The 16,235-nt window shown below is 42.9% G+C and overlaps 1 protein-coding gene across 14 annotated transcripts in view; it reads left to right on the top strand.

Annotated features, from left to right (window-relative positions):
- Positions 1-16,235, top strand: part of atp11a (ATPase phospholipid transporting 11A) — a 76,478-nt gene that overhangs the window by 40,061 nt on the left and 20,182 nt on the right. For 13 of the 14 annotated variants that reach the window (XM_061804350.1, XM_061804336.1, XM_061804400.1 and 10 more), the window contains 7 exons: positions 12,647-12,769; positions 14,264-14,353; positions 14,934-15,014; positions 15,083-15,190; positions 15,611-15,739; positions 15,833-15,936; positions 16,038-16,085. In XM_061804350.1, the coding sequence (XP_061660334.1) occupies positions 12,647-12,769; positions 14,264-14,353; positions 14,934-15,014; positions 15,083-15,190; positions 15,611-15,739; positions 15,833-15,936; positions 16,038-16,085 (683 nt within the window). Of the gene's footprint in view, positions 1-2,197; positions 2,313-12,646; positions 12,770-14,263; positions 14,354-14,933; positions 15,015-15,082; positions 15,191-15,610; positions 15,740-15,832; positions 15,937-16,037; positions 16,086-16,235 lie in introns of all 14 variants that reach the window. The other variant, XM_061804342.1, reaches the window with a different exon arrangement.

Below are 16,235 nucleotides of genomic sequence, written 5' to 3'. Positions count from 1 at the left end.
TTACCCTGTGTTTGTTTTTCTCGACACCAAGATGTCCTGTGTGAATGTATTTTAGCATGTGTGGTCTGAGCTCGTGTGGAATGATTATTTTCTCACCCTTTAGCCGGATCCCATCAGCTTCTGTGATCTCATCACGCTGGTTCCAGTACTCACTGATGAGTGCGTAACATTGTCTTCGGGTCTCTGGCCAGCTTGACCAAATGTGTTGTTTCAGAATGGAGAGCTGCTCATCCTGAGCTGTCTGTGTCCTGTTGTCATCACACCTATGAGGGTGCTCCTTGAGGCGGTCTAGCACAAGGCGCTCAAAGGACTTCATGACCACAGATGTTAAGGGAACAGGCCTGTCGTCATTATGGCCTGAGACTGCTGCTTTTTTGGGGACCTGTATAATGGTGGAGCGTTTGAAGCAGGTTTGTACTTCACACAGTTGTAGAGACCTGTTGAAGATCTTTGTGAAGATAGGTGCAAGTTGGTCTGTGCAGACTTTTAGGCAAGATGGGGACAAAAGGTCTGGGCCAGGCGATTATTTGATCTTTTGTTGTTTGAAGATCTGTCTAACTTCGCTTTCATGGATGTTAAACGGTGTAGTGGAAGGTGGTGCGGCTTTTGGTGCGGCTTGGTGGGTTCATGATGTGTAAGTGTCTATTTCAAATCTGCAGTAAAAGCTATTTAGTCGTCGGCTATTCCGCTCTTTTTTTCTACCTGGGGAGAATGTTGCTTGTAGTTAGTGAGCGATTGTAATCAGTGCCAAACTCATTTGGAGTCATTAGTGCTGAGATGTTTTTCCAGTTTAACTTTGTTGCCCCTTTTTGCAATGTTAGTTTCTTTAGTGAGCGGTGAATCTAGGTATGCTTTTGGCCTCTCCCACAGGTGTTGAGTCTATGGGTTCTACTTGGTTGTAAAGGTACTACAAGCGTTTTAAAGGTTGATTGTGCCTGCCCATATATGCTTTTTTGTAAGGCGGAGGATTTTAAATTCAAATTAATTATTATAGGTAGCCAGGGCAGTAAAGATAGTACAGGATAAATATGATGTCTTCCGCCAGGTTCAATTGAGAACTCATGCAGTGACATTTTAGAACAGATAGAGGGTCTTTAAACACTTGTTTGCAAAAAATCTGCCTTGTGGGTCACAAAAGTGTGAACCATTTTTTTTGCATCAAAAATAAACAGGAAATGATGATCTTTTTGTAATATATTTTTGCACATGGTGGCACGGTGAAGCAGCTGGAAAACGTTGGCCTCACAGTTATGAGGACCTGGGTTCAATCCCGGCCCGCCAGTGGGGAGATTGCATGTTCTCCCCATGCCTCTGTGGGTTTTCTCCGGGCACTCTGGTTTCCTCCCACATCCCAAAAACGTGAAACATTAATTGGACACTCTAAATTGCCCCTAGGTATGATTGTGAGTGCGGCTGTTTGTCTCGATGTACCCTGCGATTGGCTGGCAACCAGTTCAGGGTGTATCCTGCATCCTCCCCATTGATAGCTGGGATAGGTTCTAGCACTCACGTGACCCTTGTGAGGATAAGCGGCGAAGAAAATGGATGGGTGGATTTGTTATATGTCTGAATATGGATCCTGATAAAATTCCAAGATTCCATATGTTGCTGCTGGGCGTAAATGCAAAACCAAAACCTTCCCTCTGAGGTGTTGCTGTAGTTTTAGTTTGATCTTAGCTTAGTACAAAGAAGTTATAGTCATACATTTCTTGATGTCTTTGACACAAACCTGGCCTTTTTATTGCTGACTGTTTTTTTATTGTTTTCATTGTCTTATTCATTCAGGTGTGAGCAGCAGCACAGAAAACAGGCCACCATCCTTTGCCTATGTTGACTTTGTCTGTGTCACAGCCCGTTTGCAAGAGCGATAACGTGGTAAAAGATGGTGGCTATCAATGACAACAATGGTTCAGGCTCAAAAGCTGCGTAGAAACAATGGTCTGTCTGTTTCTGTGATATTACTGTCCTGTGGGTTATCTTTACACACCAGACACATGGGCTTAACTTATATGTCACAGACATGAAAACAGTGTTGAGACTAAAAACCCAATTCTAATGAAGTTAGGATGTTGTAATAAACATAAAAATAGAATACAATGATTTGCCAATCATGTTCAATGTATATTTATTAGAATACAGTGCAAATACAAGATATTTAATGTTCAAACTGATAAACTTTTTTTTTTTTTTTTTTTAGAAAATAATCATTAACTTGGAATTTTATGGCTGCAACATGTTCCAAAAAGCGGGGACAGTGCTCATCAAATACCTGTTTGGAACATTCCACAGGTGAACAGGCTAATTGGGAAGAGGTGGGTGCCATGATCGGGTTTAAAACGAGTTTCCCTGAATTTCACAAGCAAAGATGGAGTGAGGGTCACCTCTTTGTGAACAAGTCCATACATCCATTTTCTGAGCCACATATCCTCACAAGGCTCACGGGAGTGCTGGAGCCTATCGCACCTATCTTAGGGCAGAAGTGTGCACCCTGAACTGATTGGCAGCCAATTACACATAGAAACAAACATCCAGTTGTGACCACATTCACACCTATGGGAAAGGTAGATTGAGGTTTTGGAGAAAGAGATGCTGCCAAACAAGCAACGTCTTTTTCATGGATGGCCCTGCTTATGCCAGCAAGACAGTGCAATGCAAGACAAAATTCAGAATTAGGATTCAGGGGTACTATGTCAGTGATGGGACTGAGGGGTGTTTGGCCCATGTCAGAGATTATAGGAAGTGTGTCCTATCTCCAATGGGCGGGTCCATGTCCTGCTTACAATTATGTCCCTGACAGATGTGAGGAAATTGAATTGTGAAAAACAATAGGAGTCTTGGAGATTGTTTTCTCACTTAAATATATCTGACAAGAGGGACAACATTGGGTCAGGTTATTTGTGTGTCTCTGTGTTTAACCCCATGTATGGCACTGATTTGGGCAGACAGATATAAAGTTTATAATATCACGTCATTAATCTCCCCTCCACCACAAATATTTCCCTTCAAGCTATAAATAAACTTCTGAAATCCATCACGTCCTGAAATGTGAAACACAGCTCAAAGAGATTACCAAGGTTCAGAATAGCCCAATGTCTCCAGATACAAACAAATGTGGAAGATCCCAACTCACACTGGCAGCTTTCATTGTATAAGCAGAGCTTTATTTCATAAGGATGCCATCTGAGTAGATGAAACACAGAAAAGCTCTCGTGCAAAAATCTTGAAAGTGAGTGGAAGCTGAACTCAATCGATAGCAGAGCGAGCTGGAGGTTAGAAGAAGCCTTCCATAGAGAGGTGAGAGATAGAAAGGACATGGACCACAAATGTGGCTGTAGAAATGGACAATTACTCGCCATCAAATACATAGTACGGTACAGTACTGTGAGTGCCACTATCACTGTCTGTAAAACACAGTCCTTGAGAAAATTTTACTTACTGATTTGTGATCACAAAAAAAAGAAATTTGGTAATGACTACTTTAAAGGGCTGTAAAAGTGCTCGTAAGATATGTTCGATACCAAATTTTAGACTACATCAATTTATTTGAAGCTGAGAGTTACTGTTCCATGTGCCACTGTCAGAGGTTTTTGGGAAATTGTCATGGGAAGCAGAAACAGGTTGGTACGAGAATAAGGAACAATGATGCTACGCTGGCCGGCATTCTGTATAGCTTTGTATATCTAATTTGCTGCAGGCAGATGTAAAAAAAAGTTAAGTCATAAGTAATTACATGGCTAAAGTCTTAAGCCATGTTACTATTTTTGAATTAACTTTCTTTTACCCCAACACATGGGCAATTGAGCGTCTCAGTTGCAAATGAGAAGGAAAGGAAAGAAACCGTTAAGACTTGAATTCATCTGTATTTTTTTTTTTTAATGAGACACATTCCACACATCCATTAGTAGCATACTCTGGTTGACTTTGAGCAACAGGCAGGGTAAACCAAGGTCCGTTCAACAGTCAGTCACAGGGGACATAGAGAAAAACAATTATTCACACGTGTTCGCACCTACGAAAAATTTTGAGCGGGTGTCAAATGTGTAGCCCAGCGGTGTCAAACTCATTTTCGTTGAGGGCCAGATTGTAGTTATAGGTTCCCTCTAGGAGCTATTATGAGTGTGTAACCATCCATTCATCCTTCCATTTTCTTAGCCGCTTATCCTCACAAGGGTCGCAGGGAGTGCTGGAGGCTATCCCAGCTTTCAACGGGCAGGAGGCGGGGTACAACCTGAACTCGTTGCCAGCCAATCGCAGGGCACATAGAGACAAACAGCTGCACTCACAATCACACCTAGGGGCAATTGAGTGTCCAAGTAAGGTTGCATGTTTTTGAGATGTGGGAGGAAACCGGTGTGCCCAGAGAAAACCCACGCAGGCACAGGGAGAACATGCAAACTCCACACAGGGAGTGCCTCAGAATTGTGAGGCCAACACTTTCCAGCTGACCCACCATTCCACCGGTTTTTTCAACTAATGTTGATGTTTGGGAACCCAAAAATGTTTGCAATATCTCAACCTTACCATTTATGATATCAAAATTTGAAATTTTGGTACGGATTTAAACTAAAATCATCTGGTGGGCCGAACCTGGCCCCCGGGCTTTGAGTTTGACACCTATGTTATAGTCTGTGTGCCAGAACCAGCCCGTCAAGAGATCCAATCCAGCTGGTGCGGTTAGACTTCTTTATCAGTAAGAGATACTACAGTATGAAGCAAACTAGTTAAAAATTCAGTTCATTGTTTAAAAAATTCAGTGCCTGGTTCAGTTCATAGTTCAACTAACTGGAAATTAAACTTAGCTGTCTTACATTTCACATATATATTCAATTAAAAATGAAATACCTCGCTACCTGCATGCTTCCAAATGGGAAACTAATGAGTTCAAAAATGTCTGGACTGGTGTGAAGGGGCTGGCTTGCTGTTTGATTATTGATAGATTTTCGATGATTTCTTGGCAGCTCTCTTTCTTCATGTGTTCAATACTTTGTCACTTCACATTTTTACACAAATTAATGTCTGACGGGAGCTATAAAGCGTTGGCCTCACAGTTCTGAGGTCTAGGCTTCAGTCCCGGTGTGACGGTTTGAGCGCTCCCGCGTGCTGGAAAGTCCCCTTGGGATTAATGTGCATGCGGGTAGAATTTTTGGATTTTTTTCTACTTTTTCTACTTCCATGCCAGTCTGAAACTTCCCCATCCATGCTTCTTCCGCGTGTTCATTTTCATGCCGCTTCGGCGTGTTCATTTTCACTCTGCTTCCGTGTGTTCATTTTTGCTCCGTGTGCTTTTCGCTATGAACGTCTCACAAAGCCGAACACTGTGAATGAAAGCTCTGCATGCTGCTGACAATATGAGGTAATTTCACCGTGTGAAAGTGATATGACACTTACTTTCACTCTCTCAAATGTGCCTTCGTGACTGAGCCCGAACAATCCTCTGTTGATTCTTGTTCAATGCTGGAATGTGCTTTCTAGTTGATAGATAACAAACAATACATTTGCATTTGTTTCTGTATTCTTTCATTCACTGTGTTCGGCTTTGTGAGATGTCCACAGCGAAATGCACGCAGAGCGAAAATGAATACAGGGAAGCGGAGTGAAAATGAACACGCGGACGAAGCATGGATGGAGAAGTTTCAGACTGGCACGGAAGTAGAAAAAGTAGAAAATTCAAAAAATTAAAAAAATTCCACGCGCATGGGCATTAACGAAGACCTTTCAGCACTGGGAGCGCTCAGACCGTCACACCGGTTCCGCCTGTGTGGATTTTGGATGTTCTCCCCGTGCCTGCCTGGGTTTTCTCTGGGCACTCCGGTTTCCTCCCACACCCTATATCCCAAAACCATGCAACATTAATTGGACACTCTAAATGGATGGATCTCAGTCGCCGCTGAGACAGGAGCAAGAGGCGGCTTGGGGTCGGCTGCCACCGAGGAAATGTTCAAGAGGTAGCTTGGGGTTGGTAGCCACTGAGGCATGAACAAGAGGCATCTTGGTGTTGGTCGTCACCGAAGAATGAGCAAGAGGTGGCTGGGGGTCAGGTGCTGCCGAGACAGGAGCAAGAGGCAGTTGGGGTCTGGCGTTGCCAAGACAGGAGCAAGAGGCAGCTGGGGATCAGGCACCGCCGAGACAGGAGCAAGAGGCACCTGGGGGTCAGGCAACGCTGAGACAGGAGCAAGAGGCGACTGGGGGTCATCAAGTGCCTCCTCTGCCTGCTGCGAACCATGCCTGGTAGGCATGGATACGAGGGTGGCAGAGTTTACATAGACTCGTGAAGGTGAACTGGGAAACATGGGTGATATAGAATGAGTTGACTGACTGGCAGATTTTGCTTGGTGTGGCTTGGGCAGAGTGTAGCGGGAGGCATAAAGCTGTGCTCTACTTGGGCACCTCCTCTGGCCACCACGTGGGGGCCCTGGATAAATGGCTAAACAGGTGCCTCAGAAAAGGTCAGAGGAGGAGGACTTGGGCTTAGGCACATGGGAGCTGAAAACGGGGGACTTGAAACAATTTATTGGGACTAAAAATAGGGAGGGAAAAACCAAAATCAGTATCCAAGTCAGAATCAACCAGGTGGTCAAGTGGTGGTAAGTCCAGGTCCTCCTCAAAATCAGAAAAATCAGAGTCCAGCAAAACATGTGGTGGTGAAAGGGTCGGGCATGGGGAATAATCATAACACATGGGTGGTGCAGACGGCAAGGTGGGAGAGGACAAAAAGACAGAGGATGCTTGGTCAACAGGCTGTGTGCGTTGGGAGGCAGACCGACGGCGTGACCGCCAGTGTGACTGGCGACCCCATGTTTTCTGCTTGGTCCAGTTTGTTCCGTCACGATCATACAATGTTCCGTCACTTTCATACAACATGGGGCTGAATCAAAATGCAGGACTCAGAGGGAGTGACATGGTACTGAAAGAGGATTTATTCCAGGCAAATGTCATGCACAGTTAAGTAGTCCAAAGAAGGCAGAGGCACAAAAACACAAGGCAACAGGGAAGGTCCATAAACATGAACACATTGTTGAATAACTTATAGGCAAAAAACGAGACCTGACTTAGCTGTTGTCGCCTAGGAAAGCTGGCCATGACAACAAGACTAATGCATAACAAGAAGCTCGTATACTCACGCAGACTACTGTAGTTTCAAAAACAATGACCTGGCAACTGGGAATGAAAAACTCAAGGCTTATATGCTTGGCCTAATTACCCGCAATACAGTACGGTGCAGGTGTTGAGCTTCTGCCGGAGGCAGCTCCGACCAGGGCAGGAGCTTGGCCAGGCCCCTGACACCCCCTTTTGAATGGTCCTCTGTGCATGTTATGTCATGGGCAGCAACTGCGCGCTGACCAGTCTCAAGCCACCTTCTTCTTCTTCTTTTCCTTTCGGCTTGTCCCGTTAGGGGTCGCCACAGCTTGTCATCTTTTGCCATCTTAGCCTATCTCCTGCATCTTCCTCTCTAACCCCAACTGCCCTCATGTCTTCCCTCACCACATCCATAAACCTTCTCTTTGGTCTTCCTCTCACTCTTTTGCCTGGGAGCTCCATCCTCAGCATCCTTCTACCAATATACTCACTCTCTCGCCTCTGAACATGTCCAAACCATCGAAGTCTGCTCTCTCGAATCTTGTCTCCAAAACGTCCAGCTTTGGCTGTCCCTCTAATGATCTCATTTCTAATCCTATCCAACCTGGTCACTCCGAGCGAGAACCTCAACATCTTCATTTCTGCCACCTCCAGTTCAGCTTCCTGTTGTTTCTTCAGTGCCACCGTCTCTAATCCGTACATCATGGCCGGCCTCACCACTGTTTTGTAAACTTTGCCCTTCATCCAAGCAGACACTCTTCTGTCACATAACACACCAGACACCTTTCGCCAGCTGTTCCAACCTGCTTGGACCCGTTTCTTCACTTCCTGACCACACTCTCCATTGCTCTGGATTGTTGACCCCAAGTATTTGAAGTCGTCCACCCTCGCTATCTCTTCTCCCTGTAGCCTCACTCTTCCCCCTCTACTTTTCTCATTCACGCACATATATTCTGTTTTACTTCGGCTAATCTTCATTCCTCTCCTTTCCAGTGCATGTCTCCATCTTTCCAATTGTTCCTCTGCATGCTCCCTGCTTTCACTGCATATGACAATATCATCTGCGAACATCATGGTCCAAGGGGATTCCAGTCTAACCTCATCTGTCAGCCTATCCATTACCACTGCAAACAGGAAGGGGCTCAGAGCTGATCCCTGATGCAGTCCCACCTCCACCTTAAATTCCTCTGTCACACCTAAGGCACACCTCACCATTGTTCTGCTGCCATCATACATGTCCTGTACTATTTTAACATACTTCTCTGCCACACCAGACTTACGCATGCAGTACCACAGTTCCTCTCTTGGTACTCTGTCATAGGCTTTCTCTAGATCCACAAAGACACAATGTAGCTCCTTCTGACCTTCTCTGTACTTTTCCACGAGCATCCTCAAGGCAAATAATGCATCTGTGGTACTCTTTCTAGGCATGAAACCATACTGTTGCTCGCAGATACTTACTTCTGTCCTGAGTCTAGCCTCCACTACTCTTTCCCATAACTTCATTGTGTGGCTCATCAACTTTATTCCTCTATAGTTCCCACAGCTCTGAACATCCCCTTTGTTCTTAAAAATGGGAACTAGAACACTTTTCCTCCATTCTTCAGGCATCTTTTCGCCCGCTAGTATTCTGTTGAATAAGTTGGTCAAAAACTCCACAGCCATCTCTCCAAATTGCTTCCATACCTCTACCGGTATGTCATCAGGACCAACTGCCTTTCCATTTTTCATCCTTTGTAGTGCCTTTCTGACTTCCCCCTTAGTAATCATTTCCACTTCCTGGTCCTTCACTCTTGCCTCTTCAACTCTTCCTTCTCTCTCATTTTCTTCATTCATCAACTTCTCAAAGTATTCTTTCCATCTATTTAGTACACTACCGGCTCCAGTCAACACATTTCCATCTCTATCCTTAATCACCCTGACCTGCTGCACATCCTTACCATCTCTATCCCTCTGTCTGGCCAACCTGTAGAGATCCTTTTCTCCTTCTTTTGTGTCCAACCTGGTGTACGTCTTCGTATGCCTCTTGTTTAGCCTTTGCCACCTCTACCTTTGCCCTACGTCGCATCTCGATGTACTCCTTTCGCCTCTCCTCAGTCCTCTCAGTATCCCACTTCTTCTTCGCTAATCTCTTTCCTTGTATAACTCCCTGTATTTTGGGGTTCCACCACCAAGTCTCCTTCTCCCCTTTCCTACCAGAAGACACACCAAGTACTCTCCTGCCTGTCTCTCTGATCACCTTGGCTGTCGTCGTCCAGTCTTCCGGGAGCTTCGGTTGTCCATCGAGAGCCTGTCTCACCTCTTTCCGGAAGGCCGCACAACATTCTTCCTTTCTCAGCTTCCACCACATGGTTCTCAGTTGTAGGCTCTGTGCATTCCTCTTTTTCTTCTGACGCTGCATCCGGTTTCCTCCTCTTCTTTGTCTTCGACCCACAGTAGCTGAATTTCCACCGACGCCCTGCAGGTTAGCAGTGCCGGGGGCGGGCGTTGTTAACCCGGGCCACGACCGATCCGGTATGGGATTCTTTAGATGAACGCTCATATTTGTTTGGCACAGTTTTCACGCCGGATGCCCTTCCTGACGCAACCCTCTGCGGGCTTCGGACCGGCCTACAGATTGCACTGGTTTGTGCCCCCATAGGGCTGCATTAGTCTCAAGCCACCAAATATTATTAATAGATATGTCGCTCAGGAGATTCCACAGACATGTTCTCTGGGTACAAAGGCAAATGAGTTCATGTCCTCAAACTCAACTGCTCATGGATCATGCAGCAGGAGAACGATCTGAAACACACCAGCATGTCCAACTCCGAATGGCTCTAAGTTCACCTCTGAGTGGCTCAAAAAAAAGCAAAGGTTGTAGAGTGACAAAGTCAAAGTCCAGATTTAAATCCAATTGAGATACTGTTGTATGACCTTAAACGGACCGTACATGCTCGAGAACCCCCCCAATATGGCGGAGTTGAAACAATTCTGCAAAGAAGAGTGGGACAAAATTGCTCCAGCGCGATGTGAAAGACGCATCACTAATTATTGCAAATGCTTAATTGCAGTTATTGCTGTCAAGGGTGGCACAAACTGGTTTTAGATTTAGGGGACAATTACTGGTACTTTTTCACAGAGGGTGAGAAAGATTTTGATTTTTTGGGCCTTAATAAATTGAATTGTCATATGAACATTAGATTTTGTATTTCCTTGAGTTGTCTCTGCGTTATATTAAAATTGTTTTGATGATTTGAAATTGTGTGTGTCATAGATTTAAAAAAACAAAAAACACAAATCAAGAATGGGGCACATACTTTTTCACGGGACTGTAGTTCCGAGGATAAAAATATCTCTCAATCTTGGATAAAGTCAAGTAAATCAATTTCCTGTGTTCATGAGACAAAAAGTGATGATGAGATTCAGTCTTTCTATTGGATATTTGTATTATTCACATAGCAAAATGTTCTCAGTTGAGCTACATTGGCCATGTTTTCAAAATCCAACCCTTAACAAAAAGTGATGTCACCTCGACATGTTCCATTATGGAAAAACATCTGGCTTCCATGTTTCTGGTTGAAGAGCAGCAATAGTATAGCTCTTTTACCTCATTATTTGTTAGTAGTTTGTTAGTACTGTACCCGTAGGAATGACCATCATGGTCTTAATAATAGAATTTTACCCCAATTTAATCAGTGATACAGTGTATTGGTATTGGCTGATCATGACCATTTTTTGCTGATTGGTTGATTGGCTTTATTGTCATAATGCGCTGATCTGCTCCGCGAAATAAATTTACTCTTCATTGCCATCGTGTCCAGTATATTTGAATACAAAAGCATGTTATTTTTAGCCTTCCAGGGTGTCTTTTGACATAGAACTGTAAATATCTGACAGCCAATAAAATTATTTTTACAAAAAATATATATATATCCCGTGGGGGCAGACATCACATCTGAGACAGACAAAAATTTGCTCTTTCACACGTGCACTATGTCAGATTACTGTTTTAAAAACCACCACCACCGCACCCCATTTTTAATGATCATTTGGCTTTATCTATCTAATTCAAATGGGACCGGATACACTCGTTACTGTGTCAACGTCAACGAGAGTGGATCGCACTAACTGTATTGTAAGGACAAAATTGGGGGAAATGTGTGCTGGTGGTCACTGGTTCTCAGGAGAGAAGTTTCTTTCAAGGCTTACTTACTTACTTTTAATACACCTCGCAAACAAGCAACGAAACGTTGTGTTGCCTCGCAAAGTAGTGCTAGTACTAACGGCTGCGTGTAAACATGTTAGCATTATGTCAAATCATGCTCTAAAGTTTCGGTGTGGGTGAAGTTATTTTATTACAATAAAGTCATTTTATTCCAGTAAGTTAGCACCCATTTTTTCCATCATGTTGTTATTTTGGTATGACCTGAGTGATTAGAATACTTGACCTGACTAGAGCAGTGATTTACAATCTTTATGGCGCCAAGGAACATATTTTACAGTTGGAAATAAAACTGTCACAAAACGTAGATACATTATTGCTGTACTGTATATACTTAGGGGCGGTATGGTGGATCAGCTGGAAAGCGTTGGCCTCACAGCTCTGAGGTGCCGGGTTTAATCCTGGTCCTTCCTGTGTTGAGTTTCCATGTTCTCCCATGCCTGCGTGGGTTTTCTCCAGGCACTCCCACATCCCAAAAATATACAACATTAATTGGACACTCTAAATTGGTGTGATTGGGAGTGCAGCTGTTTGTCACGATGTGCCCTGCGATTGGCTGGCAACCAGTTCAGGCTGTACCCTGCCTCCTGCCTGATGACAGCTCGCATTGGCTCCAGCACTCCCGCAACCCTTGTGAGGATAAGCAGTTAAGAAAATTGACGTATATACTTAACACTATCTAATAGAAGAACATTAATTTGTTGTGTTTGTCACTATGTCTCTCTAGCTAAATAGATGAAAAAAGATACATTCTTTATTATAAATATATATTTATTGATCAATTAATTAAGGTACACAAGTATATACAGTAAATTAACAAGTAATTTAAATCCACTCATTACTCCATGTTGTGATCAGATTGATGATCTGTTATCGTTTTTTTAAACTTGCCGATTGATGATTGGTGATCGGCCCCAAAAATCCTGATTGTGTAAAGCCTACTTAATAAGAGAAAAATTTTGAAGCATTGTGCTTGTTAGTAATAAGATGACCAAAGAATTACAACATTCAAGAAAAGACAAAAAGAAGCAAAAATTTGGGGTTAGCAGTTTTAATTCTCATTGTTCACACTTTGGATTTTCTGAGTAAATTAGTTTTTGCATCGTCCCCATACCTGTCCGAATCATAGACACCATGTTGTGTCATGTTTGTGAAAACAAAACCCGCTGTTCATTGAGGACAAAACCCAATCAGCTCGACTATTGCCTGTTAGAAATATCGTACGTTTGGTGTCACATGACATGCCACTATTGATATTTAAATTTAATCTCTAACTTGTGAAACAATCAAAATAATACGCTTGCTAGTAAAGCTTCTTTGAATTCACTGAATAGCATCTGAGATTTATGTTAAATTCCCTGGCAGTGTGTGGGTGAGGAAAACTGGGTGGATAGCAGAACAGTCTACATTGGACACAAGGAGCCTCCTCCAGGAGCGGAAGCCTTCATACAACAACGATTCCCAGACAACCGGATCGTATCGTCCAAGGTAAGTGAAAGCCCATAAATGAAGGCCAATTTCACTTGGGCTCATTAATAAAGATTCCAGATAGCGATCGCTTAATTTCCTGCTCACTCTTAGAATATTGCGTACGTCGTTGGCAAAAGGTATAGGATGTCGTTTTTAAGAGGTTTAATATATTAGTTTATTATTATTATATGACACACAAAAATGCAGTGAAAAGCAGTTTTGTCATTGGTAATATGTGACTTGTGACTGGCTTCACGTCAAAACTTAGAATCTAAGGCCTCAATCTCAAGGCCTAGGGGCCAGATCCGGCCCGCCACATGATTTCATGTGGCCCATGAAGCCAAATCTAGGATCAAATTCCTTGATTCTTGTGAAAATCTTTACCAAAATTTCAAATTGTGAGATATCATCAATGACATCGTTGACATTTTACAAGGATTTTTTTTTTTAACCAAATATGAATAGTTGAAAAACCAATTTCCCTTGATTATTGTTTCTAAACTAGTTCATACATTTCATGTGTAAAAATGATTAAACATTCTTGTGGTTTCAGTCTTAAAGGCCTTGACCCTAACTATAATGTTGCCCATGACAGAACTGTGTTTGACACCCATGCCTTAGATAATTCAGTGCGGAGCGCATTGCTAAATTGGTGTTTGTGATCAATCTATCAATTTTCTTAGCTGCTTATCCTCACTAGAGTCACGGGTGTGCTGGAGCCTATCTCAGCTGTCATCAGGCAGGAGGCAGGGTACACCCTAAACAGGTTGCCAGCCAATCGCAGGGTACACAGAGGCAGACAACAGTCGCACTCATAATCACATGTAGGGGCAATTTAGAGAGTTCAATTAATCTTGCATGTTTTTGGGATGCGGGAGCAATACGGAGTGCCCGGAGAAAACCCACACAGGCACGGGGAGAACATTCAAACTTCACAGGGCCGGGATTGAACCATAGACCTCAACTATGAGGCCAACGCTTTACAACTGCTTCACCGTGCCGCCGGTGATTGTGATAAATGTTTAAATTGTTTACACAGTTTGAAAAGACCCATTCTCCACATTGTCTCTAATTTTGCCTGCGCCTATCAGACTTGATTTAAAGGGGGAAAAGAAAAGCTATTGTGATTTTTCTCAGGTTTGATTAATCCTACTGTGCATGCGGAATCTATTTGTTTGCATGTAAGTTCACCCCGAATGGCCGAAATGAACTGTGCTACACTTTTGCCCATTTGGCAGATGCCGTACTAGGTGCACCATTATCCCAGATCAGCTTCCTCATTTGCTTGCGTGAGCAATTAAATTGGTGCCCATTTTTTCATGCACAAACATTTACTAAATCTGGAACATAGAGTTTAGGGCTGTATTGCTGTAACTCTTCAAACTCCTACACTGAAAAGTGTTGGTACATGGCTTCGATATATGGAAGCTTTTGAGATATTCAAACGTTTATTGACTTTCTTACACTTAATTGTCCCTGGCGCATAAACTGAGTACTGTTTTGTGTTCCCAGTACACATTTTGGAACTTCATCCCCAAGAATATGTTTGAGCAGTTCAGGAGAGTTGCCAACTTCTACTTTCTCATCATATTTCTGGTTCAGGTAAAACACAACAATAAAGTTATTGTTAGGTATAGTTTCATTAAAGAGTATTTCAGTTTGAAGCAGTAAGCCCTGGTTAGACTTGGAATTCTGCCATGGGAAGTGTAGGCATAATGGAAATAGCTGCTTTTGTGTAAAGAATGGGACATCGAACTAGTGTGATACTTTGAGTATGCAATATTGTCAATGGCATAAATAATTACTATAGACGACAAAGTAAACAATGGATGACAATCAAGCTCATCCAGAATTTGATGTTTTTTTTCTTTTTGGTATTTGGCTGCTATTACAGGAAAAGGTCAAGCTTTTTTTGATAAAATGTGCTTTTTGTGTTATTCCCATTTCATTCCCATCATAACACAGCAGTGATGATTTTCTGTTGTCCACAATGTATCTAACACCATCATTTTGGTCCTTTAGGTATAGGATCAGTTATTTTTGTATCCTTTTAAATTGAAATATATGTACTGTATGGAACAGAACAAAATAGCACTACCTGTTGGAAATGGGGTTATGTCACCATTGTGCCTTGTTTCAAAACTGAATATTGTCTTTCCATTGTGTCTCTTAATCTCTTCAGCTGATCATTGACACACCGACCAGTCCAGTCACCAGTGGACTCCCACTCTTCTTTGTCATCACAGTTACAGCAATAAAACAGGTGAAAGCGCAAGGTTTGATGTCATGTCCCGTGTCACCATCTACCATGAGACGCTCGCTGTTTCTCAGGGTTACGAGGACTGGCTGAGACATAAAGCGGACAATGCCGTCAACCAATGTCCCGTCCATGTGGTGCAACGTGGCAAAATGATCCGCAAGCAGAGTCACAAGTTGCGGGTGTGTTTATGTGCATTTGTGTGTCCAAATCAATCGCTCTTACCTTGTACAACATGTTCTATTCCCTCTACCCAAAGCAAGGCTTCACCCTCTTATTCATATACAAGGAGGGCCAGGGATGGTTGTACTGTATGTACAGTTGTCAAGAGTTCTTTGTTATTATCACCCCCAAAAAAAACACACACTGATGATATATGCAAATTTATAAGAAATGTATGCCAGGGAAATTATAAAAACAAAAACCTCTGTACTAAAGTGTAGAAAGAAGTCAAGTGAGAGCTCATAAGGCCGAGATCATCCTGCTTGGGGTTAACGGCAAATGTTTCTTGTACAAACTGTTGGGTTTAGGCTGTACCAAATGCACTCACGCATTTCCATTGTGAATAGATGCAAGTTAGCGCTTTACTCAATTTGCCCCAGGTCGGGGATATTGTCTACGTGAAGGAAGATGAATCATTCCCCTGCGATCTCATCCTGTTGTCCTCATCCCGAGATGATGGGACCTGCTATGTCACCACAGCCAGTCTGGATGGTGAGAGCAGTCACAAGGTGCGTGAGGATTTATGATTATTCTGGACTGTCACTTGACACAGCTCACCCAACTCCTTTTAGAGTTTGTCTATGTTTTTCCTCCACCCTCAGACATACAATGCACTACAGGACACCAAAGCTTACAACGTCGAGAACGAAGTGGATTCAATCCATGCGACCATAGAATGTGAACAACCACAGCCAGACCTATACAAGTGAGTGAAATAGGCACCTGGATACACTAGCCATAAACTCTCTTATAGGATACATTTACTCAACACATTTGTTTCTGTACTTCTTTTAATTTTCCCAATAGGTTTGTTGGCCGCATCAACATTTACATGAACAATGAGCCTGTGGCAAGGTAATATTATCATGTCTACCCTTCACATCTACGCTATATTGGTGTCTGTCATGTTTTGTAGTCAGTGTTATTCTGCAACAGATATACAGTGTAAACAGCGTTCTCTTGGGTTGTCTCTGAGTGATATTAATTTTTTGTGATCATTTGAAA

The sequence above is a fragment of the Syngnathoides biaculeatus genome, chromosome 2, assembly GCF_019802595.1.
Source record: "Syngnathoides biaculeatus isolate LvHL_M chromosome 2, ASM1980259v1, whole genome shotgun sequence".
NCBI lineage: Eukaryota > Metazoa > Chordata > Actinopteri > Syngnathiformes > Syngnathidae > Syngnathoides > Syngnathoides biaculeatus.
The sequence above is the reverse complement of the archived record's forward strand: the minus strand, read 5'-3'. Positions and strand labels throughout refer to the sequence as shown.